Source organism: Phoxinus phoxinus, assembly GCF_949152265.1.
Source record: "Phoxinus phoxinus genome assembly, chromosome: 22".
NCBI classification, from domain to species: domain Eukaryota; kingdom Metazoa; phylum Chordata; class Actinopteri; order Cypriniformes; family Leuciscidae; genus Phoxinus; species Phoxinus phoxinus.
Genome location: NC_136897.1, coordinates 24,389,692 through 24,413,628, shown reverse-complemented (window position 1 = coordinate 24,413,628; position 23,937 = coordinate 24,389,692). Strand labels below are relative to the sequence as shown.

At 34.6% G+C, this 23,937-nt stretch overlaps 2 protein-coding genes across 10 annotated transcripts in view; both read right to left on the bottom strand.

Annotated features, from left to right (window-relative positions):
• Positions 1–12,265, bottom strand: part of LOC306990858 (uncharacterized protein) — a 51,336-nt gene extending 39,071 nt beyond the window's left edge. Inside the window, exons 1-12 of one of the 4 annotated variants that reach the window (XM_079598161.1) lie at positions 12,015–12,259; positions 10,917–11,042; positions 10,480–10,779; positions 10,339–10,392; positions 10,218–10,259; positions 10,064–10,135; positions 8,563–8,616; positions 8,390–8,473; positions 5,661–5,682; positions 5,543–5,583; positions 5,350–5,396; positions 4,998–5,256 (exon numbers count right to left, since the gene is read on the bottom strand). In XM_079598161.1, the coding sequence (XP_079454287.1) occupies positions 5,155–5,256; positions 5,350–5,396; positions 5,543–5,583; positions 5,661–5,682; positions 8,390–8,473; positions 8,563–8,616; positions 10,064–10,135; positions 10,218–10,259; positions 10,339–10,392; positions 10,480–10,779; positions 10,917–11,042; positions 12,015–12,069 (999 nt within the window). In that variant the 5' untranslated portion in view covers positions 12,070–12,259 and the 3' untranslated portion in view covers positions 4,998–5,154. Of the gene's footprint in view, positions 1–4,997; positions 5,257–5,349; positions 5,397–5,542; positions 5,584–5,660; positions 5,683–8,389; positions 8,474–8,562; positions 8,617–10,063; positions 10,136–10,217; positions 10,260–10,338; positions 10,393–10,479; positions 10,780–10,916; positions 11,043–12,014 lie in introns of those variants that run through there. The other 3 variants (XM_079598162.1, XM_079598163.1, XM_079598164.1) reach the window with 3 other exon arrangements.
• Positions 12,266–12,916: 651 nt separating this feature from the next.
• On the bottom strand, positions 12,917–23,193 carry LOC306990777 (uncharacterized protein). Of its 6 annotated transcripts, XM_079598026.1 has the most exons (22): positions 23,074–23,193; positions 21,960–22,262; positions 21,790–21,870; positions 20,947–21,027; positions 19,591–19,665; positions 19,375–19,410; positions 19,210–19,257; positions 19,065–19,115; positions 18,941–18,988; positions 18,395–18,430; positions 18,170–18,256; positions 18,050–18,068; positions 17,925–17,956; positions 17,793–17,824; positions 17,645–17,711; positions 17,232–17,260; positions 16,058–17,163; positions 15,328–15,624; positions 15,186–15,239; positions 14,953–15,009; positions 13,489–13,578; positions 12,917–13,409 (listed from the first exon to the last, which is right to left on the bottom strand). In XM_079598026.1, exons 1-17 carry the CDS (start codon positions 23,126–23,128, stop codon positions 17,071–17,073), a joined length of 1,173 nt encoding a protein of 390 aa, XP_079454152.1. In that variant the 5' UTR covers positions 23,129–23,193; the 3' UTR covers positions 12,917–13,409; positions 13,489–13,578; positions 14,953–15,009; positions 15,186–15,239; positions 15,328–15,624; positions 16,058–17,070. The 6 variants fall into 6 exon arrangements, with proteins under 6 accessions (XP_079454152.1, XP_079454155.1, XP_079454153.1 ...); XM_079598027.1 differs by lacking the exons at positions 12,917–13,409; positions 13,489–13,578; positions 14,953–15,009; positions 15,186–15,239; positions 15,328–15,624 and having other exon boundaries at positions 16,936–17,163; positions 18,401–18,430; positions 23,074–23,161; XM_079598029.1 differs by lacking the exons at positions 12,917–13,409; positions 13,489–13,578; positions 14,953–15,009; ... (1 more) ...; positions 15,328–15,624; positions 20,947–21,027 and having other exon boundaries at positions 16,369–17,163; positions 23,074–23,161.
• Positions 23,194–23,937: the final 744 nt, after the last annotated feature.

Below are 23,937 nucleotides of genomic sequence, written 5' to 3'. Positions count from 1 at the left end.
ACACTGATCCACTGTAACATCTGCTGGCATCTCACAGATCATCTTCACAAAGCTGGACTCACTTAGCACATCTGGAGATACTTTTACAGCAGGAGATTCTGAAACAACCCAAAACGGACAAATCAATCATTACATCTCATTGACAATATTTATTAATATTTACAATGTACAATAATACTCAAAAATTAATCACATATTTTCAGTTAAATAATGTGAAGAAGACAGCTGCTGATTATTGCTGATGTACAATTCTCTAACAAACATATCAGGTTGTAGTTCACATGTTTGTGTGTTCATATTAAAACTTCACACACATCACACATGCTGAAATATTTTACCCAATACAACTTTGTTCACTATAAATTTGGACTTATTTTATAGACACTAAACAGCAAAGATCACTTACTGTATGACAGAACCTCCATAAGAAGCTGAAAAGCAATGAAGATGAACAACTCCATTACAGCGAGAGTGAGAAAAGAGACAAGACTCACACAATAGTTTAATTAGGAAGTGGCACATTAGACCACAGGAAACCATATAATGCACTGAGCAGTTTTAGGTGTAAGTATAAAAATACTACACTTGTTGCCATGTGCAATGTAACATGTATCATAGAGTATATGCAATGCATAATAATCATATATAATATAATTTCTCATATAATCATTTTATTAACATGAACTAAGAATGAACAATACTTTGTGTACAGCATTTATTAATCTTAGTAAATATAAATTTCAACATTTACTAATCCATTATCAAAATCAAAGGTTGTATTTAAGTTAATGCACTGTGAACTAATATGAACAAACAATGAACAGCTGTATTTTTATTAAATAACATTAAACAATATAGAAACAAATGTATTGCTCATTTTTAGTTCATTGTTAATAATACATTAACTAATGATAACTAATGAACCTTATTGTAAAGTGTTGCCGGTTTTATAATGTCCAATGAATACTACAACTGCAACTACAACCAGACTTATTGAGTTAAGTAGTTATCTAAAGCTATCCATTCTCTGACTAATAAATCCTCTTATTAGTGTTCTGCATATTATTTATGATAATTAATAAATAATTAAAGAAATATTAAATGCTAACTCTAATGGTATCTTATCGGTTTACTATGGTAATTTTAGTTCAGATCTATTGGCTAATGTTTTATTGTTAAGACACAGAATGGACAAAGTTATTGTTTAAAAACGAACGCTTGGTGACAGCACCTCAGTGTAGGCCTATAGGCTACTTAATAGCGCTTTTTTCATATTTCCATCAGGTTGGATCAGCTCAAACTCGGGATTTTTCGCAAATTATGATAAATCGCTGTAGGCTATTACAGGAAAGACATCGGACAAACCCGAACGCAAGCAGCTGATTTTAAATGTTACATTTACATTTTTTAAATTTAAAGCACTAGCCTACCGTTTTTTTTTTTTTTTTTTTTTTACGATAGCCTATTTGTTCTCCAATGCTTGCCTTTTTTGGCACAAAGTGCAAATAAAATGTTTAATGGCAAACTCATATTTCCTTGTTGTTTGCCTGTTAAAATGGTTTCAAACACTGGCATTAGCGGCAGCTAACTATTAAAAAAATCACCGCTAGGCCTATCTGTACAATAGGTCTATAGCCTAACAGTAGCCTACTTCAAATAGTTACTTATTTATACCTATTTACTTAAATTGAGCACATAAATAATAATATTTGCTATAGATCGACATAATAGCCTATCTGTTTTAGTAGATTTTTTTTTCACTTTTCAGCATGGCAGGTTTTTAAATTCCCATTGTAGCTACGCCAAAAAAAATAAAAAAAAATGGCCTGGGCTGGGCTTGTATTATTTGGTAGCCTATATATTATTGTTTTATTTGTCACTTTCGGAACTGTGTCTTACTGAAATACTCATAATAATCACAAATACACGTACATTTCTATAAATCAGTTTTTATGAATGAATGAATGGCTTGCTCTAACTGTTGCTCTGGTCTTCGTCAACAACACGCGCTTGCACTCCCTGCTGGTGAGGTTGATTAACAGCAGATGGAGATTATGCTCAGTAATCTACTGCTTTTCCTGCAGTTCCTGGATGTCAATGTTGAATTTACTGTCGAATTTGAACCACTGAATTTGTGAAAGCGAATTTGTAAAGTGAAATAAAATGGACCGAAAATTGCCCGTTGAATATTATAGGTTGTATTTTTAAACAGTTTGAATATTTTGGAAGTGAAATATGAAAGGTGAATATGGATTATTGAATTTTTGTTAATGAAAATGTGTTTGAAATGTTTTGATTTGAAATACTCACAGCTTAAATATACAACCATGTTGAATTTCAGCCCATAAAAATGCAAGCCCTAAAAATACAATGCATTAAAATGCAAGCATGGTTAATGCAATGCATATTTTTTTCAAGTAGTGCAATTCAACAGTCTTTTTATTTCAAAAACATTTGGCATTATTTTACTTCCATAAGAGATCAGATTCTCCTGAAATGATAAGTTTAAAGGGATAGTTCACTCTAAAATGAAACTTACTGTAAGTCATCATTTACTCACTCTGTTGTTGTTCTACTGCCTCTATGCCCTTCTTTCTTTTTCGGACCACAAAAGGAGAATTTTTTACAAATGTCACGGTCTCGCAAAAAGATGCAGCACATCGTTGGTGCAGGCCTGGCATCAAGAGGAGGGAGATCGGTTATGATGATCTCAAGCCCCCCTGCGATGATCTGAATGATGATGATTATTATAGGCTACTTTTATTATTAAATTAATATTACAATTAATTTGCCCGCAAATCCGCAATCATTTGAAAGACACACATCTCCATCTTCAGTTCTTCAGTATTCTCACAGCTCAGCTGAACTGTGTCTGTAACACAAGCTGATGCTGTTAACTTGTCCTGATGAAGACCTAATGAGTCTAATGAATTAAACATACATAGAGCAGGGATGGAGATTTTCAATTTGAATGAATTTCCACAGACAAAACAATTATATCATTAATTCAGAGCAAGGCCAAACTAAATATTACAAAAAAAAAATGTTTTAACTCATTTATGACAGTTCTATGCTTTGAGACCACAATTTTTTAAAAGGACTACCCAATAAAAGCTGCCAGAAAAGTTAATACAAAATAATAAATGCACATAGAGATTTCAATTATAGATAGTTTTAAAATGTATTTTTCTTGTCTCCATGGATCTAAGTCGCTATTTTAACACACATTGTGCAGTTGTGTCTTTTAGAGTGATGATTTTACTTATAGGCCTATATGAGCAATTACACATTTGAGAAATTGATACCACAGTGGGAAAGTTGGCTTGGTTGTGCAGTCTACTTTTAATTCATGCAACATCTGACTTTCTAACAATAGTCTTGCAAGCTGTGGGTCTGCAGAAAAAAACGATGAGAAGGAGATATATGCAGCGCCCTCAAACCATGACAGTCTACAGTCAACAACTTGATGAACAACTTAACTCTACTGCTTTAAAGCAGTGTTGATTTTTCCATGTAAAAGTTTTTCAATCAAAAGCTACATTGCTGTTGTTATTTCACTTTATGCACACAAATTGATCCTCTCTCTCATTTTGTAGAGTTGCAAAGTCAGATTGCATCTAGTGAATCAGTTTGTTCCGATGGTTCTTGTAAATCAACAGTCTAAAAACATTCACGACTTAATTGTGATGTTATAGTTATTATACAATTAACTGTGCAATTACCTCCGGTGGCCGACAGGGGAATCTTCACCGGAGTTCGTGACACCTACACTAAAAGGTGCGTTGAATATGATTTCACTTATCTAACTTTAGTTAGTGTGTAATGTTGCTGTTTGAGCATAAACAACATCTGCAAAGTTACGACGCTCAAAGTTCAAAGCAAAATTAAATATTATCTTTTAAAGGGATAGTTCACTTTAAAATGAAAATTCTGTCATCATTAACTCACCCTCAAGTTGTTTCAAACCTGTATGAATTTATTTTTGAAACACAAAGGAAGATATTTTGAAGAATGTCAGTAACCAAACAGTTAACTGGTCCCATTGACTACTTTTGGAAGTCAATGGGACCAGTTAACTGTTTGGTTACCGACATTCTTCAAAATATCTTCCTTTGTGTTCAGCAGAAGAAAGAAATTGATACAGGTTTGAAACTATTTGAGGGTGAGTTAATGATGACAGAATTTTCATTTTAAAGTGAACCTTTAAAGAAATAGCTTTTTAAGGACTACAACAAACGGCTGGTAGGAACTACACAACATTCCTCCCGGGTTAGTGACATCACTAACCCTAAAATTTACATAAACCCCACCCCCGGGAACGCAACATTGATATGCTAATCAATGACTAGAAGATAACTACACATAAGCTACATAAATTCACCAACTAACCATTCAGAAATGTTGTCTACATGTAGTCACTTCTTCTTGAGTCTCTCCATCTTTGTCTGACTACATTTTGAACATAAAAGGCTAAAAGTTTTTGGAATTTTATGTGCGTGTGTGTGTGTGAGGTAAAAGGACAAGAGCTCTTGAAACTCCGCCCCTTGTGCTGGGAGCAGCAGCTCATTTGCATTTAAAGGAACAGACAAAAACGGTGCATTTTTGCTCACCCTCAAAAAATGACAACTTTAACATGCTATATAAAAATATCTATGGGGTATTTTGAGCTAAAACTTCACATACACACTCTGGGGACATCAGAGATTTATTTTACATCTTGTGAAAAGGGCATTACCCCTTTAAGGCGTACCAGGGTCGGGTGGCTTTATGTATACTTAATGCTAAGGAGGACATGGAAGAGCAGGGGTACATTGTCTGACACAGATTTCAGGTGAGTCTCTGAGCTGATGACCTGAATCAGGTGTGTTTGATTGAGGAGACATGGAAAACATGCAGTGTTGGGGGCGCTCCAGTAACCCCTGTACTAGAGTATTACACGCTTGTTAAATTGAATCAAGGGTGTACACTAAATTTTTTTTAAAAAGTAAACAAAATCAATTTTGCAACTCTTTATTTTAGAAGGCTAATTTACTTATTTTACAGATATTAATGACATAGGCCTATTTTCATCGTCACTCATTAGCTTTTTTTTTTACACATTTACAATCTCTTTAAATTACAGTTTATTTAATTATAATGATAAGGAAAGAGAAATTAAATTAGCAGAGAATGATTTGGCATCTGTGCCAGACTGTATAACACATGAGTGTCTACAGAATCATCAGGGATGGTGCAGTACACGTGGTACAATTTTTCCTATAGAGAACAAAGAAAATAAATATATGAAAATGAAATGAAAGAGAAGTGTATCTGGTAAAATAAGATTAAATATAAGAAACAGGTACTCACCTCATGTTCTTCAGAATGCTTCTCGTTGTCTTCAGTATCATCTTCATCTGCCACATTAGAAATGCAATACCTTCATTTCAATCATTCTGACATTTGTAACTGAACTTCTGTAGCTACTGTATGAAAATTATAAAACATACTGTGCACAAAAAATACAGCACATTATCATTTGTATAGGATCATTTGTATTTACCTGGGCTCTGGGAAACAGCTGCTACAGACGTGTTCATAGGACTAAACATAATAAAAGTACATCTTTATTTTAATGTTCTAAACAAATAAGCACATGAAGTACACTAGAAAATTCTTACCTCTTCTTTCTTGGTTTCTGTCCTAGTAAAATATACCATACCAGTGCATTAATACGTTGTGATGCAAAATGATTATTGAAACCTGTTAATTGCACTTGGAGCACTTACACATTTTCTTATTTTTCCTATTACATATTTTAGTAATCATTATTATTCAGGTATCATTCAAAAGCATAAACAGTCAACATTTATTCTGTCAAAACCGTTTTGATGTTGGACATTGTGTTACCTTGGAAACGATAAATTAAATCTAAATGAAAGGGTTGTGACAGCTGGCTTCTCCCCCTGGTGGGCGTTGTAATGTTCCAAAATTTACTGCACTATTTTATAATCAAATCCATTTCTAATCTTTACAAAACACATTTTGTGAGAGGAGTGATTAGTGACAGAAATGTAGGCCTATTCATGATTTGCGACAGGAGAACGTATTTTTAAAGGAGTCATAACCTAGTATTACCTTGGATACCCACGCTCTATTATAGTCTTTCAGGCCCTTCTAAAAAATAAACGTGAAAAATAAATAAACACAGAGCTCCTCTGACGCTTATTTCTGAAGGCATTATTGTCTCGCGAGATCTGATGCGATATTTTGGCTGTCATTTTAATAATGCAAATGAGGGGCGCGTTGATTGGTGGCAGGAAGGAGGGGGGGGGGGGGTTGACACCGCAGGTAACTTCAGCATTTCTTTCCAAAATGACATCATGGCGCAAATTGTGAATGAACCCGACCTGGCCGCGGCCTACGGAATTTACCTATGCACGAGCCAGACTCTGAACCTGAGCTGTAAAGGGAAGATGTAGAGTCGATGGAAGGACGTCAACATCAAGATGTCTCTGAATGGTAAAGACAATAATTTTGACTGAGACAATAGCCTACATTATACCTTTTATAAATGTAGATTACATTAACGGAGATGTAGTCTACTTTTTTTTATCAGCTTACAGTGGTTATTGAGATCAACGTTTGCTATCATGTGTTTTTGCCTTGTTTCACGTTGTTGTTTTTTAGACATTCAAATTAGTGAACGATTCCGGCGTAAAATGATTAGCACAGACACCTAACGTAAGCCAGTGGGAAGGGTTGTAGGAACCGCGTCATTAAAAATGAATTTAATCCACTGGTCCCTGACAGCTTGGTCCGTTCTTGGGAGAGAAAACACATTTAAGTTACATGTTGATTCTGGCAGTCAACAACAGAGCAACTCACGTGTGCACTACGTTTCTGCATCTTTCGCGACTGAATATGAGGGGGAGAGGGGCAGGGCGGGCTTCCTGCAGCATAGGTCTGCGGTGTCCATATATGGCATATCCGGCCCCGTCTTGACGTCAAGACGGGGCAGATATTAGGCTTGTTTGAGATGAGCAAAATCTGCGCAGAACCGATCACCGGTGATCACCGCGAGATGCATGCCGGTTAGAAATGTGTCCGACTGCGTTCCGCCTGGCTCTGATGTCATGCCGACGTATGTCAAAAATCTCTCGCGAGCGCAAGGCACACCTGTCGGATTCTGCAGTCGAGCGCAGTTGCTCTCCACCGACTGCGCGGTTCAAAAGCATGATGGGAAACGACTTGCTGACGACACAGCTTAATGCTCATTGGTTTAAACAACCGTGATGTATTGTTCTTTTTTTAAATGTTTGAATTTAAAACTCTGATTTCGTGTTTTTATGTGTAGCCTATAAATTATGTGTGAGTATTCCCAAACTCTCTGACAGTGCGATCTCTATGGATTATGTGATTATGTCATTTTTATATATAAAAAAATAAATATATATATATATATATATATATATGCCATATATAAAACACGTCTGTAGTAAAGAAACAAATTATTGATAAACACGTAGCCTATTTGGAGTGGGATTGAATAAGTGCTTTGGGTGTCTTGTTCATTATATTTATTTTCATATAAAAGCAACAGAACTTAAATTACATCCAGTTTATTACCAACACTGTGCACGAGCGTGAATTCCGTGAATCCCGCGATATCCATCTTTGATCTCACAGCTGTCATCCATGGTCAGATCCACTGTGAGAAGAGAGAACTGTCCGGCTTGCCTGCGCTTTTTTCACTCCTCCCATCACTGCAGCCGGCTACTCTCGCATACAATTCAGGCGAGGCAAGGCGCATCTCAAACAAGCCTATTAAAATCTCGTATTTGAGTGCGCGTGCACGTGGGCTGGTTTACGAACCCAGTGGTAAACAAACGCTTCACTTTTAAATATCGGCTTCCCGGCCAGTGTATAATCGTTAGGCAATCATAACATACATTGATTCTCGTGGAAAAGTGAAAATTACAGGTCATGACTCCTTTAAAAAAGTGGCATCCTGTGGCTATTTTTGGTATAGTGCCTAAACAACATCCCAGAGGAACCTCCATTTTTAAGATATCAACTTCAAATTTGGAGCACAACTTGAATTTTTAGAGTCCAAATGATTTTTCAAAAATACATATTTTGTATAAAATAAAATAAACTGATTAGTACAGTACACTTGCTTTACAGTTAATCTAAATTTCTATAACTTTTATACACTTTCATTTTTTGGAGTCCACTTTTGCAATAATCTGCTGAGTGTTTTCTTTTAAAAGAAATTCAGAAAGCATTCCTGAATTACAGCTATTTAAGTTTAGCGCATTTGCACATATATACTCAAAACGGGGTGACAGTTAACAGATTTTAAAACGGTTACAAATAAATGTCTACATCCGCATAATAGGTAACTTACTGATGCAGAACAGACAGAAGCCCATGAGTCCGGTCAGGAAAATCCCCCCGCTGGTGGCCGCCAGTGCCATGATCAGCCATGTTTCTTTGTGTCACCAAGAAATCAGATCGATGGATCAACATGTGCAAAGTTGTCTGTTGCAGCGATTAATGGATTGTTAATACGTAGCCTACTTGTTTTTGGAATCCTGTGGCCATCAGTTTCACCAGAATTCGAAGCTTTGACAGCTAAATGGTTGAAAAAGGAGAAATAGACATTTCTAAACACTTTGACATCCCTTAAAAACCGCATCGGTCACCGTGATTTTGCCAAGTAAGTCATGTTCCTGGATCAACATATTTTGATCAACATTCCTGTCTGAAAATTTAGTCTTAAACCTAACCCTACCCATAACTTATCCCTAAAATCAGAGGGAAAAGATGGTGAATAACCCTGTTGCAGAAGCACTGAACTTAACATAAACTGTAAACTTGTCCCTCAAATCTGATTGGCTGATTGGAATGTTGTTCCAAGGTCTAGAAGTGTTGATGCAGAAACATGTTATAATAAGCATTTATTCATTTTGCCTTGCTATTTTGTGTATAGTCTCTTGGAAAAAGGGTTAAATGGGGTTCTATGGTTCTTGAACCTTTTACACTCTTTAAAATAAAAGCCCCAAAAGGTTTTTTTGGCAGCGATGCCAGAAGAACCATTTTGGATTCCCCAAAACAACTTGTTTAAAAAAAAAACATTTTAAGAACGTTCTTCCACTATAAAGAACCTTTTGAGAGAGTAGCCTATGGCAAATGAGTAAAGAAAAATGTCTTAAATGATTGCATAATACTTTCATGTTTAATGTGTTATTGTGATTTATATGATAAAGTGTTTACAAGCTGCTTCATTTATAAATTGTATTAAAATAAAAGGTCCCACTTTATATTAGGTATCTTTAAATACTATGTACTAACATTTAAATTAATAATTTGATATGATGCAGTTTTTGTGTATATAGCATATTTGTTTTTACATTGTACGTATATATATTAAATACCTGCATGTAATTACAGCGGTAATTAATGTCTGTAATTACATATATAACACTATTGAGCCTTACCTTACACCCTAACCCACCCTTAAACCCATACCACAATCCTGTCCCTAACCTCACCTGTATATCCCACCTCAACAGCTGCAAAAGTGTTTTGCAATTCAATATGAACACAAAACATTGTACTTATTGTTTGATGTAAGTACATTAAGGACACTTAATATAAAGTATGACCAAAGTTTCTATAAAGCGTCTGACAGAACACTTTATGTTTACATAGAACTGAATAGTATACATAGATATTCTGACGAAAATATTATAATTCCATGTTTTTGACATTTATAATGGTGTCTTTATAATCAGGCCTGTGGTTGAATCTAGTAGATTCTACACACTGTTCCTCAATTTTTAGGGCAATATAGAAAGAAACTTAGTGTTTCAGATCCCCATGAACACAGAGGTGATGCAGAGAAAAACATCTCATCAGATCAGATCAGAACTCCACATGTTTCCTTAAAGCTATAGATTTTACCTTGAGAACGTTTTTATCATAATCCGTTTAAATGCTATCCCTGTTTTTGCAAAACTTAGATATTCTACATACGTTTTTTATAAAATGATACTTTAATAACAATAAAGGAGCTCACCAGCCGTAGGGTTTATTGTGGTCTCGTACCAAGTCGTGGATTCCGTAGCCAGAGTTGCTGAAATATTAAGAACTTACAACTTACTATTCAAAGTTGTCAAACATCACAATTTATATCAATTTATAGACTCTGTAGAGTCACATTTAGTCTATACTTGTTGTTGTTGTTTCACTTGTAGAGAATGTTGGTGTTGAATCTGCAGAAAACAATTTGCAAGGTTAATAATCAAAATAATCCCCACAAAAATAAGAATTATATATTTCCGATGAACTTACATACTGTTGATGTGTTTGTTATGTTCGGTGACTGAATTTGCACAGGAAGAAAAGCTAGAGATAAAAACATACGTTACGAAAAAAATTAAAAATGGTTGTATTAAATGTAAATGTGATTCATATTACATTAAAATGACATACCTGTCAAGTTGAATTTGTCACTATATGGTGAATGTTTGGATGATGCCGGTTCTGGAGAATAACTGCAGCTCATCACTTTACTCTTAACTGACTTTAGATGATTAAACAAAAAATGTTCGTGGAGTGTAGAAATACACTGTGTTCCTCCAGATGGTTTTTGAGATTTTAGAATTTGCCGATTTTCATCTCCAATGTAAATAAAACAAGCATAGCCAGCATTATATGATCCTGGTATTTGACAGTAAATTATAAATGCACCATATTGAGAGTCATGGGTTATTGTAATGACGGGCTTCTCTTCTGAAAAACAACATATAGCAGAGAACATTAGTGTGGAACAACCAAAGGATTATGACAATGCTTAGAAGAGAGCAACACTGTTCATAGAGGATGCTAAACAGTTGTGACACATTACTGTACCAAATGAAACATCTTACTCGGATTTAAAACTGTGTTATAGTGAGAGTGATCCGCATCTGTCGGTCTGTCATATCTCAGTGCTGTGTTTGAGTCTTTCTGCACTGACGCTGGAGACGCTGTCAGCCAAACCTGATCAGAGAGTCCTAGGAGAAATACAGAAAACCTTTAGAGTACATCTTAACAGTTAAGATCAATATAACAGCATCAAATATAAGTTACAGCTGCTGAACACAAGGGTCCCATCACCTCTTGCAAGAAATCAAGCTATTTACTGGTCAAAATAAAATGGTAAAATACACATGTAACAAGATGCCCATTGATAGCACTGACCTAAAGTGAACAAGTTACTTACTCTAACCATAATAGAGAAGTGATTCTCAACCCACTGGAGGCCTCAGCAAACTTTACAAGAGATGACTTGAAATGATTTAATTATATGAAAAATAAATCTAACTTAATTCAATAAATCAAGATGTCTTTATTGAACAACACACCCAGTCAAAATCTTGAATCTCATGGAATTACAACATTGTGTATATATACAACTCACCCAGTTTCTGTTAATAAAAAGTATAAAAACATTTTGCAAGGTATTTCTGACAATGTGCACCTAATTCAAGCATGCAAGTAAGAAAACTGATTCCAAAGTGAATCGTCCACCTACAAATAAACCTGCGAGTGACTGTAAAGTGTTTAGCATAGGCCTAGCTCTGTGTGATGATGATTATGATGATGATGATAATTAAAAAATATATATATATTGGTACTTTTTGCTTTTTCTCACAACATAAACACAGAACAAAGAACTAAAAACAACTGAGGAACATGTAGCGCAGTACTTACACATTACAGTATTTATACTTACACAAGTATTGGCATTTTAAAATGAAATATACTGAAATATAATTGTTTTCCTCACATCTCACTTTATTCCATCATCAGTACAGCTCTACATATTTTGTCAGTAATTATCGCATTTCTTGCAGTTGTTATTTTAGCTCACGTTTATTGTAAATGTTGGTTATACCTAAAATCCAAAAAAATTGCTAAAACAAAGGAGAGCAGAAAACTAATATGAGATAAAACTTGATCATTTTTTTTTAATGATCACTTACTTTGAGGTTGAACCTCCAGCAAGAGTGTAAAGATGAGGAGGATGAGCAGAACCATGGCAGCGTCACACAAAAGACTGATAAACTGGCACAAAGACGTCCAATGCACATGGGGAAGTAGGAAGTAAGAAAAACAATATAAACCAAATGACACGGTGCGTCTCTATAACATGACACAGGCAGTAATGATCGTACTTCAATCAAACCAAATAAATGAGAACACACACAAACAAAAATTATCATGCTAAAGGAAGGAAGTCAGAATGTGATGCATCTTGAAGTCTCAATGTATTTTCTCACAATAGTTTGTGTTTATCTAAAGCGCTGAGGCCACAGAACAGCAGTGTGGTTGAAGAAAAGCGAGGGTTGAGTAGAGACTACACTGTTTATTTACTAGTGTGTTCTAATATGTAACTGTGCCATGTTTGGTCTCATCGGACAGCTTATAAACAGAACTGAACGGTGGTGAACTAAATAGAGATATTAAAGTATCCTATTGAGGAGAATATGTTAACGTTCTTCTCCCCCTCTTGATCACCACCCCATTTGCCTCATCTTTTGGTTTCCTGTCGGTCAGTTTCGGTGTTGATATAATCCACTCGTGTCTAACAAAGCTAAACTCAGCAGGAAAGTGGATCTCGAGGGCCGAAGTGGAGAACTACTGACTAGATCATAAGATTATACCTTTATTCAATATAAAATATATGAATATGCAAACAGTTACTTTTTTGTCAATGTCTATTAAATATCAATTTAATAAATAATTTAGCTCTACATTGAGTACAAGTTTTCTGTATGCAAAAATCTAATCAGCAAATAGAAGCATTGATCACTCAGTCATTGGTCATTGATTATACAGTCATCTGACAAAAAAATACAGACAAAATCCGTGGGGCTGATCATTTTGTGTAATTTCATGTTTATTGACTATTTTTGCTAATCTGAAGGTGCTGTTAGTTACATGCAATACATTTGATTTTACCAATATAACAGAAGGCACGCGCCGAAACGCGTTTGTGCAAATAAAAAGATAATTTATGCATAGTGCGGCCTCTCTCCTGTTCTAAATATTCCAGTTATTCAGGCCAGCACTCTTAAAGTTTATTTTAATCACTGAGTGAAGCCCGCTCCTATTCCCATTTACCAATATAACACCAAAATGTGAGGAAAACCTTCACAGATTCTGGCTTGGCCTGCTGATCAGTATATGAATTTAATAGCTACTGTAAATATACTATCGTTCTTTTTGTACAAATCATTTTTCTCTTTAGAGGTGGAAGAAGTAAAGAAATAAAACGGTTCATCCATGTTTTGCGGAGCACACAGAGGAAGTTAACAGAGATGTTGTTTCCACATGACAGGAGCTGTAGATCACCTCTGTGAGAACGTCATCAGAACCTGCACAGATACACTTTATTATTATCATGTTTCTATATCATGGAGCTCAGTTTATGAGTAACTTGTACATTGTACTTACTGGAATATTGGCAGAGACAGATGAATCCCATGAGTCCAGACAAAAATAAACCAATACCAGTGAAAACCAGCACTACTAAAAGCCATGAGCCTGTCAAAAGACAAAAAAGGCTTGCATGTTTATATTGCAATAATGGGATTAATATGGTTAACTGCACTAAATCAGTAAAAAGATGTGCAGGAAAATAAATCAGTATCAGTATTAATGAGATATAATGAGATCCTGGAACAACGTTCCTGTCTGAAAATTTTGTCCTATCCCTATCCCTACCCCTAAACCTAACCCATAACTTATCCCTAAAATCAGAGGAGAAAGATGGTGAATAACACTGTTGTAGAAGCATTGAACTTAACATACACTGTAAATTTGTCCCAAACTAATGTTGATGCAGAAACATCTTATATTTGGTGAAATCACATTCACCGAAGCATGTATTCATTTTGCCTTGCTATTTGTGTCTATATGGAAAAGGGTTCAATGGGGTTCTGGTTCTTGAACCTTTTACACTCTTACAAATAAAAGCTTTAAAGGTGTAGTTTTTTGCAGCGATGCCAGGAAGAACAATTTTGGGTTCCCAAAAACAACTTAATAATCTAAAGAACGTTCTTCCACTATAAAGAAACTTTTGTGCAAAAGAAAGGTATGATGCCAATAAAGAACATTTAATTGTGTATGGCAAAAAGGTTGTATTTAACATTTGATTCAAATAAAAGATCCCACTTTATATTAGGTGTCTTTAATGTAGGCTACTAACACTTAAATTAATCCTTTGGTACGAGGCACTTATTGTGTACATACATGTTTTTACATTGTACGTATATATTTTTTTAAATACCTGCATGTAATTACAGCTGTAATTAATTTGTTATTACATAATTACACTGTTGAGCCTTACCTTACACCCTAACCCACCCTTAAACCCATACCACAATCCTGTCCATAACCTCATCTGTATCAGCAGCTAAAGTGTTTTGCAATACAATATGAACACAATATGAGTATTGTACTTGTTTTTTGATGAAAGTAGTACTAGGAACACCTAATATAAAGTGTGATCAAAGTTTCAATATATGAAGCGCTTGACAGAACACTTTAAGTTTCTATAGAACTGAATAGTATACGTACATATTCTGAAGAAAATATTATAATTCCATGTCTTTGACATTAATTTTGAAATGCTATAATGGTGTCTTTATAATCAGGCCTGTGGTTGAATCTAGTAGATTCTACACACGGTTCCTCAATTTTTAGGGTAATACAGAAAGAAACTTTCAGATCCTCATGAACCCAGAGGTGATGCGGAGAAAAACATCTCATCAGATCAGAACTCCAAAACGTGTGTCCTGGAAGCTATTTTACCTTGAGAACTGTTTTAAATGCTATCAGTGTTACTGCAAAACTTAGATATTTTATGTAGCCTACATTTTCATTAAATTATATTTTAATAACAATAAAGGAGCTCACCAGCCGTAGGGTTTATTGTGGTCTCGTACCAAGTCGTGGATTCTGTAGCCAGAGTTGCTGAAATATTAAGAACTTATTATTCAAAGTCAATTTATTTATATCGATTTATAGACTCTATAGAGTCACATTTAGTCTATACTTGTTGTTGTTTCACTTGTAGAGAATGTTGGTGATGTTGGATTATCAAAATAATCCCCACAAATATAATAATTGTATATTTCCGATGAACTTACATACTGTTGATGTGTTTGTTATGTTCGGTGACTGAATTTGCACAGGAAGAAAAGCTAGAGACAAAAACATACATTAAGAATTTTTTTTTTTAATGGTTGTATTAAATGTAAATGTGATTCATATTACATTAAAATGACATACCTGTCAAGTTGAATTTGTCACTATATGGTGAATGTTTGGATGATGCCGGTTCTGGAGAATAACTGCAGCTCATCACTTTACTCTTAACTGACTTTAGACTTTTAAATAAAAAATGTTCGAGGAGTGCAGAAATACACTGTGTTCCTCCAGGTGGTTTTTGAGATTTTAGAATTTGCCGATTTTCATCTCCAATGTAAATAAAACAAGCATAAGCATTATATGATCCTGGTATTTGACAGTAAATTATAAATGCACCATATTGAGAGTCATGGGTTATTGTAATGACGGGCTTCTCTTCTGAAAAACAACATATAGCAGAGAACATTAGTGTGGAACAACCAAAGGATTATGACAATGCTTAGAAGAGAGCAACACTGTTCATAGAGGATGCTAAACAGTTGTGACACATTACTGTACCAAATGAAATATCTTACCCGGATTTAAAACTGTGTTATAGTGAGAGTGATCTGCCCTGTGTGCGTCTGTCATATCATATATCTTATATATGTATCACATATCTTATCATAAATACAGAAAACCTTTAGATAACAATAAAATATATACAGCTGCTGAACACAAGGGTCCCATCACCTCTTGCAAGAAATCAAGCTATTTACTGGTCAAAATAAAATGGTAAAATGCTGTTATTAAGGCACACTATCCTACAGCAAAGGAGAACTGGCATGATATGTGATTAATAAAATGTATTTAAATTGAAATGGTCACTTACTTTGAGGTTGAACCTCCAGAAAGAGTGTAAAGAGGAGGATGAGAAGAATCCATGTCAGCGTCATGGAAATAACATGAAAGAGTGATGAACAAAGACACAACAGAATTTGAGGGTGTCTTTGTGTTCAGAATTTGACCACATCAAATGTACATGAGGAAGTAGGAAGCAATGAAAAGGAAACTATAAAAACAAATTACACGATATATCTCTATAACATTAAACATATGGCACAGGCTATAATGATCAGCAACGTCAAGGATCAAATCAAACATATAAGAACACACACAGAAATATTTACCCATAATCCATAAGGTAGTTAAATTTGTTTAATGATAAGACTGCCATCATATCAGGTACATCTCTGTAAGTCCCTGTGTTAGGCAGCAGGTGGCGCTCTCATCTGACTCGTATTGATCAGATGCCTGTCTCTCAGTCTTGTGTGTCTGTACTTCTTTAGGTTACCGTTGTTGGGTTTGGTTCTTGACTCAATTTTATAGAACAATGGCAAAAATGTTATGTTTTAAATGATTGCATAAAACGTTCATGTTTAACAGCTTGTTTAATTCATAAAATTGAATTAAAATCTTTAGAAAGTGAATTCAAACTAAATTGGGAAGCCCTAAAATGTTCTATATATGAAGCGCCTGACAGAATTCTATATAGAACATTTTCTTCTAAGAATAAAAGTAAAAATTAGGTGCTTAAATTATGGACAAAATGTGAGTGTATTTGGCATGCAACAATGGCCCTTGTGCTCATCAATACAACTGCCATTCACAATAACACAGTATCATATGCAATTATTATTGCGTAACAGGATGCATATTCATGCTATGTTTTTTGATTGATAGACCTGATAGAAGTTTGTGACCTGTGACAGTTTTGAAAGGCTGAGGTTGTATTGTTTAGAAAGCAGAAGTTTAAAATGCATTTGCTATTAAGTATTAAATCCTGTTTAAAATCAAGACGGATCAATTCTGGACTGAATTAAAATAGTGGGCAGAGTTGGATTCTCAGAGGACCGTCAGCAGACTGTAAACTTCATTGCTGTCACTGTCGACGGATGGTTGAGTGGCGATGCTGACATACAAATGATTCAGTTCAACCTGGAGGAAAAGTGAGTCTTAAAATGAGGAAAAATGATTGCATACACATGTGCATCTGATTTACTCACCTCGGTTTGCTTTGATTCTTCACTGTTTTCTGCGTTACAAGACACATCAGATATCAAATAATGACCATGGTTGTGTATAATTAGAATAATGGTAAGATGACAAGCATTCATGTTGAACACATTTATATCAGAAAAAGTGCACATCAGAAGGTGTTTATAATAAAGTAAGCCAGCTTGAATATGAATATTATCCAGTTGAAATAGTTTGGAATTTTTCATGATTCTGGTTGGAGCTTGTTTATTAAGCAAAAAATATGAAAACATCAGTGCCAGCTAAAGCTAAAGCAAAGGCTTGCAAATCACTATAACCGGTTTGCTATGATTTATGTAAGAAGCGTATAATAAATCAGAATGCTATTTACGTAAAATAATACACAAAATATATTATGGAGGGGATTTGTTTTACTCTTTACCTGGTGGTTGAGAGGGGGATTGTACGCAGTTGATGGTTGAGTAAAATGCGGTATCTTCCGCACCAGACTAAATAACAAAGATTAATCTATTATAGTGTCAAATATTAAAATGATCCCATTAATGGTTGATAATGATAGTAACACTTACTGAGTTTGAACCGTCAATTGATAAAGAAACTCCTACAAAACAGATGAAGATTTCTGCAAATCATGACTTAAACTGTATTTGACTTTTATTTTGAGTATGGCTTACGTTTTGGGGAGAAAAGTGAAAACTTACCCTGCTTTTTACTTTTTTTTTCAATCCAAATCCTAGTAAATTTCACAAATATATTTTGTCCACTTTATCCCTTACTCTCTTATAATTTCACCAATGATTTCATATATGCACAAAATAAACTCTACCTCTCGTCCTTAGGCCTTCCTGCGATGAAGGAAACATCAAATCAAAGTGTCAAGTTGACTAACTTTTTCATAATATCTATAAGCCACCTTGAAGACATGGCAATTGTTTTTTACACTTACGTGTACATCCGAATAAACAGATGCCCATGAGTCCAGTCAGCACAATTCCTCCACCAGTTGCAACCACAGCAATAGAGAATAACATTTCTGTGTCAGACAAAGATATAATAGATTAGCAAGTCATACACTGTTGCATTACTGTATTAAAAAATGATGCTGCCATTGGGTTTCTAATGAATGTGCTTCTTCATGGAAAAATGTAAGCCTCTAAGTAAAGTTACTTACCGGTACTTTTATTTGAGTACTTTTTGATTTCAAGGCCTTCCACCATCAAGAGGAAATTTATAAAGGAGATATTGACCATTAGCATATGTGTATTGTATTCAATGTTATGTACATTTTAGCTAACAATTTCCCATTATTTCCCCTAGTATTTCATTTCCCAGCTAACAAGGAACTTTGACTAACGTTCTGGCAAGCTTCTCTCAAAGAACTTATGATCAAACATTTGTCCAGTAACGTTAATAGAATGTTTGTTCAGATTTATCTGGTCTTTAATAATGTTCTCAAAACATTAGCACAAAAAATACATCACTTATACATCATTCATGGAGCTTTTTTTTTTTCCTGAGATGTTTTAGTTGGATGGTCATCTAATGTTTTTTAAATATTACTAGTTGTTTCAGAATGTTGTTTCAAATGATACAATGGAATTCCTTAATGTTCACAAAACCAAGAAAAAACATACAGAAAACATTCGGAAATAATATTTCATGACTTAATGAGAACGTTAGCAAAACGTTCTTCGAACATTTATGTTAGTTTGGTTACCTGATGCAGGTTCTGTAGTTTCAGCAAGTGTAGTCGATTCCAAGGATGCTGAAGTTTTGTAAATAAATCAATCAAATGTGTAACAGTAATATTACAGATTAAAAGAGAAGACCTGAGGACTTACCATTTTCAGGACCTGTTAAACTGCTGTCATGGGTAGTTAGACTGGACATATCTGTAGTAACAAAACAAATGTAGATGAGTATAGATTTAAAGCCAACCAATCAAAATCTTTGATAAATAATTATGAGAAAGAAAGAAGCACTCACTGGTTATCGGGTCTGTTGTGATTTCAGTACTGGATGTTACAACAAATGCTATTGAAACCACAGAACAAGTTAAACATTATTAATGGACAAAACGATAAGAAATATTTTTACAAAATGATAAAGAGTTATGTCGGTTGTAAGGATTGTACAATCAAGGCAACTCACATGTTGTGTCTGTTGTCGATGCGGCCGACAAATTTGCTGAAATTAATGTTTATATATGAAATCGCAATGATCAGTTTAGAAAGTGTTAGAATAAGAAAGACATATTGGCTTTTGCAATTAGTCTATTATGCCATTGTAGGTGTATGAATACGAATTATTACATCAGAAAATGGTGGAAATTCAATTAAAAATTGAATTTCCAAAAAAAAGAAACACCTTCAGAGGTTCCATTGGAGATCAGTGTTGGGCTGTCCTCTGTGCTCGGTGACAAAGATGACATGGCAGCCAAACCTTATGAGATAATAAAAAAAAAACAGATTTAAGGCAATCAGGTAACGTACTTTGTAAAAAAAAAATATATATATTGTTATATATGTAAGGGATAATGTATAGTGAGGCGGTTGTTATAGCGAATACAACCCCGACAGGCTGATTAGGACCCCGACGCGAAGCTGAGCTTATTACATGGCTACCTACCAAATAACACAAAATTAATAATAATTTGACACAAAATATTGATTTAAAAAGGAGTTTATTGATTTAAAAAGGAGTTTATTGATTTAAAAACGATTGTATTGCTTCTGCTAAAGAACACCGTGTCCATGGTAACGCTCTGTTTTTCATGGCAACGGTGTGTTATACTTAGCAGCGGTCTGATATCAAGAAATAACAGACCGCATTCTACATTAGAATTCAACAATAAATTTATGAAAAACAGAGCGTTTGCCATGGACACGGTGTTCTTTAGCGGAAGCAATACAATCGTTTTTAAATCAATAAACTCCTTTTTAAATCAATATTTTGTGTCAAATTATTAATTTATTTGGTAGGAAGCCATTAGCCTGGGTTTCCCCATACTGCCTTTGTGCAGCGCGATTTTATTCACGCTGAAAGGCAGTCTGGATACCATGGACCAGATTTTCGCCTCATCTAGGGAACCAATCACAGAACGGGGAGGGAGCAGCAAGACGATGACGACACAACTAAGCAGTTTGTTTATATCCATATATACCTTCGACCCTCATGTTTATCTTGCACAAACGGCAATAGTCGCTGAACGTCATTGTTTACACAAAAATATCTTAAACATCGCCTTCTTCCATGTGTCTAATTTCTGTCGCTCTACATACGTCATCTGGTATAATGGAAACGATTGGCTATGAGCTACGTACAGGCGTATTTGATAGACATTCTTAGCACCCAATAAACGGCGCCGGGCATTCGTAAACCACGCCTCGAATATGAGAAAATGCACATGTGGTTTCCAGACCCAAGTCTCAACGAGAATTGGGTCTGGCGTCAGCCAGGCTAGGTAGCCATATAATAAGCGGGATAATGTATAGCGAGGCGGCTTCGCGTCGAGGTCCTCCTGATCAGCCTGTCGGGGTTGTATTCGCTACCCCCTCGCTATACATTATCCCTTACATATACGTCAACACAGGAATCAAAATGTTTTAATGGTTTTTAACTGGAGAAAAGCAAGTGAAAGGCTCCTTAATGTTTTCTAATGGGACATGCATACATTATTACAAGTTAAATCATAAAAGCTGGAAATTCTATTAAAAACTCCACCTTCAGAGGTTCCATTGGAGATCAGTGTAGTTGGACTGTCATGGACTGTGATCGGTGACAAAGATGACATGGCAGCCAAACCTTATGAGATTAAAAAACAACTAATTTAAGGCAACCAGGTAACTTTGTACAAATATATATACCGGTATATTGTTATATATATTGTTAGTGTATTGACTCTTGAATATGATTAAGACAAGTAAAGATTTATATAAAAATGTAAAAGTCAAGTGTAGACTTCAAAAATATACATAATTCATAAGGAAAAATTGCAAGGGGGGAAATGAACAGAAATCGGTTTTAATATAGAATAGAATAGAATAGAAAAGAATAGAATAGAATAGAATAGAATGAGGCATTTATATAGCGCTTTCATATTACTGTACACCCAAAGCGCTTTACAATCATATCAGGGGGTCTCTGTATTCTATTCTATTGTATATATATGTATTCTCACAGGGAACAATAAGTCTATATGCCATTGTACTCCTAAAAGGTCACATAATTATCTGTTAACAGATATACATTCAATTTTACAGTCTTTCTCTTCCATCTTGACTGTCAAGGGGGTATACACACGCTTTTGTACAATGCAAATACAAGGTTCACGACAATGACTTCAACTAAAGCCTATTGGCTGTTTTAAAAAAGGGGAGGCGACAACTTCCTCTATGCCCCACCCAACTTCCTGTTTTAGTTGGAAATACGTCAACACAGGAATCAATATGTTTTAAAGGAGTTTTTAACTGGAAAAGTAACTGAAATGCTCCTTGGTGTTTTATATGGGACATGAATGCGAATTATTACAAGTTAAAAAGCTGGAAATTCAATTAAAAACTCCACCTTCAGAGGTTCCATTGGAGATCAGTGTAGTTGGACTGTCATGGACTGTGATCGGTGACAAAGATGACATGGCAGCCAAACCTTATGAGATACAAAAACATCTGCTTGGAAAAGAATAAACCACATTATCTATCTTTCTATTAAAAATAGTCTGTGATTAAACAGCTTACCTCTGACCCTTACAGAGACTTCGTCGGAATGAGGTGAGGTTGAGTTTTCTCCTAAGCCATACACAGTATAGTAGCAGGATACGTTGACATGTGAACTCTCTGGATCTTGGGACCACATGATCAGTTCGATGATGGTAAGGGTGATGTTACATAATGAACTTGGTTTTTTATAGTTCTCCTGCCCTGCAGGATAGAACATGCATTCAGATACATGCTGATTCTCATGACCTCCACAGAACATCTGCACCTCTTCTCCATAGGTGGAAAAGGTAGGAAATATTGTCAGGTTGGCCTGCGGCAAACCTATAAAAAAAGATGAGATACGTAAATTCGCCTTTGCAATAAAATATCACAATTAATTATTAATCCAAACTTCTTTAAATTCATTTTAAATGTAATTAACTAATTAATTAAAAAAAAAATGTTTTAATTGTCTGTGCATGTTTTAATGTCATTCATTTAATATACATGTCCAATATACTACTGGACAAGCCAGTTTTTATTAAACTACACGGTTTATTAAAAAAAAAGATTATTTTCATGATTTGTTTTAATCATTTGTCAAATCAACTTAATAATTAATGTGATTCAGATAACATAATATTTTGAGTTTCTATTTGTTAAACTAATTAACTAAATTTTTTTATTTCAATGAACTCACAAATTTATTTATTTTTTATTTATTTTTTACAATGTATTGACTTGAATATGATTAACACAAGCAAAGGTTTATATAAGAATGTAAAGTCAAGGGAAAATAAACGGAAATCATTATGCATGAATGTATTCACAGCTTACATGGAACATTCTCAGAATTTTTTATTTAGACATTCGTCAAATGTTTTTTAAATGTTGCTATGTTATTTGTTTCAGAAAGAACAAAGAACATTCAAAAGTAACATTCTCATAATATTTGCAAAATGATAAAATGGAATTTCAAAATAATGGAGATTTTTTTTTTTTTTTTACATTTTTAAATACTGAACATTTTGAATATTTAGAGAACGTAAAAAAAAAAAAAAAAACATTCAGAACTAAACGGGAACATTAGCAAACGTGATGATATTTTTGTTAGCTGGGTTAATATCATTGTAAAGCTTGAGAGATCACTTACCCTGTGATTTAACCTGCAGTAAAAGTTGCAAAGTTATTAAGATGAACAGGGCCATTTCACTGACACTGTGAACAAACTTTCCATTAGAAGTGAACAATAGACTCTACTCAGAAATTGTCTGAGAGGGAAGTAGGAAATGATACTTACCTCAAAATGGGTGAAATGTCTGTTCAACCTGCCATTTCTGTAAAAGAAGTCTGCCCTTTATAAAATTACATTTAACCAAGTACCATGCATCAGTCTCAGAATGACATTAAAACTGACAAAAGGATCACAGAAGTAAGAAAAATAAGAATCAAACTGCAGAAACCGGTAATTCACATGGGTGATGATCAAGACATTAAAAAAATAAGTTTACAGGGTCACTTTCACTTTATAAGTGTTTGTTATCACCGTTGTTCTACAGAAGTGGAAAACGAGAAGTACAATGGTACTTAAAGTTAGATTATGAATCATGCTAAAAATGTAATGTTATACCTTTGACAATGTCTGAACAGAATTGTGAATCATCAGGCCTAGTCTAAACTAAACTATATCATATTTCAAGCTAGTTTTGCATTCAAAGTCTGATAATATGAAATGCTGGGGGGAAAAAAAGGATTTATCAAATAAAATCAGCCTGAGATAAATACGGGACATTCCAAAATTATTTTTATATTTCAGAAACACTTTTTTGTTGTTGTTGCACTCAGGGAGACTTTAGTGAGCATGTGTTGAACAATGTTGAGGAGAATAATGCAGTACAATATTGTGTTACTCCCTAAAAAAAGTAACTAATTATGTTACTACTTTTTATGGAAACTCAAATATGAATGTGCAAATTTATAAAGCAATGTGCTACTTTACTCGTTACATCAAAAGTAA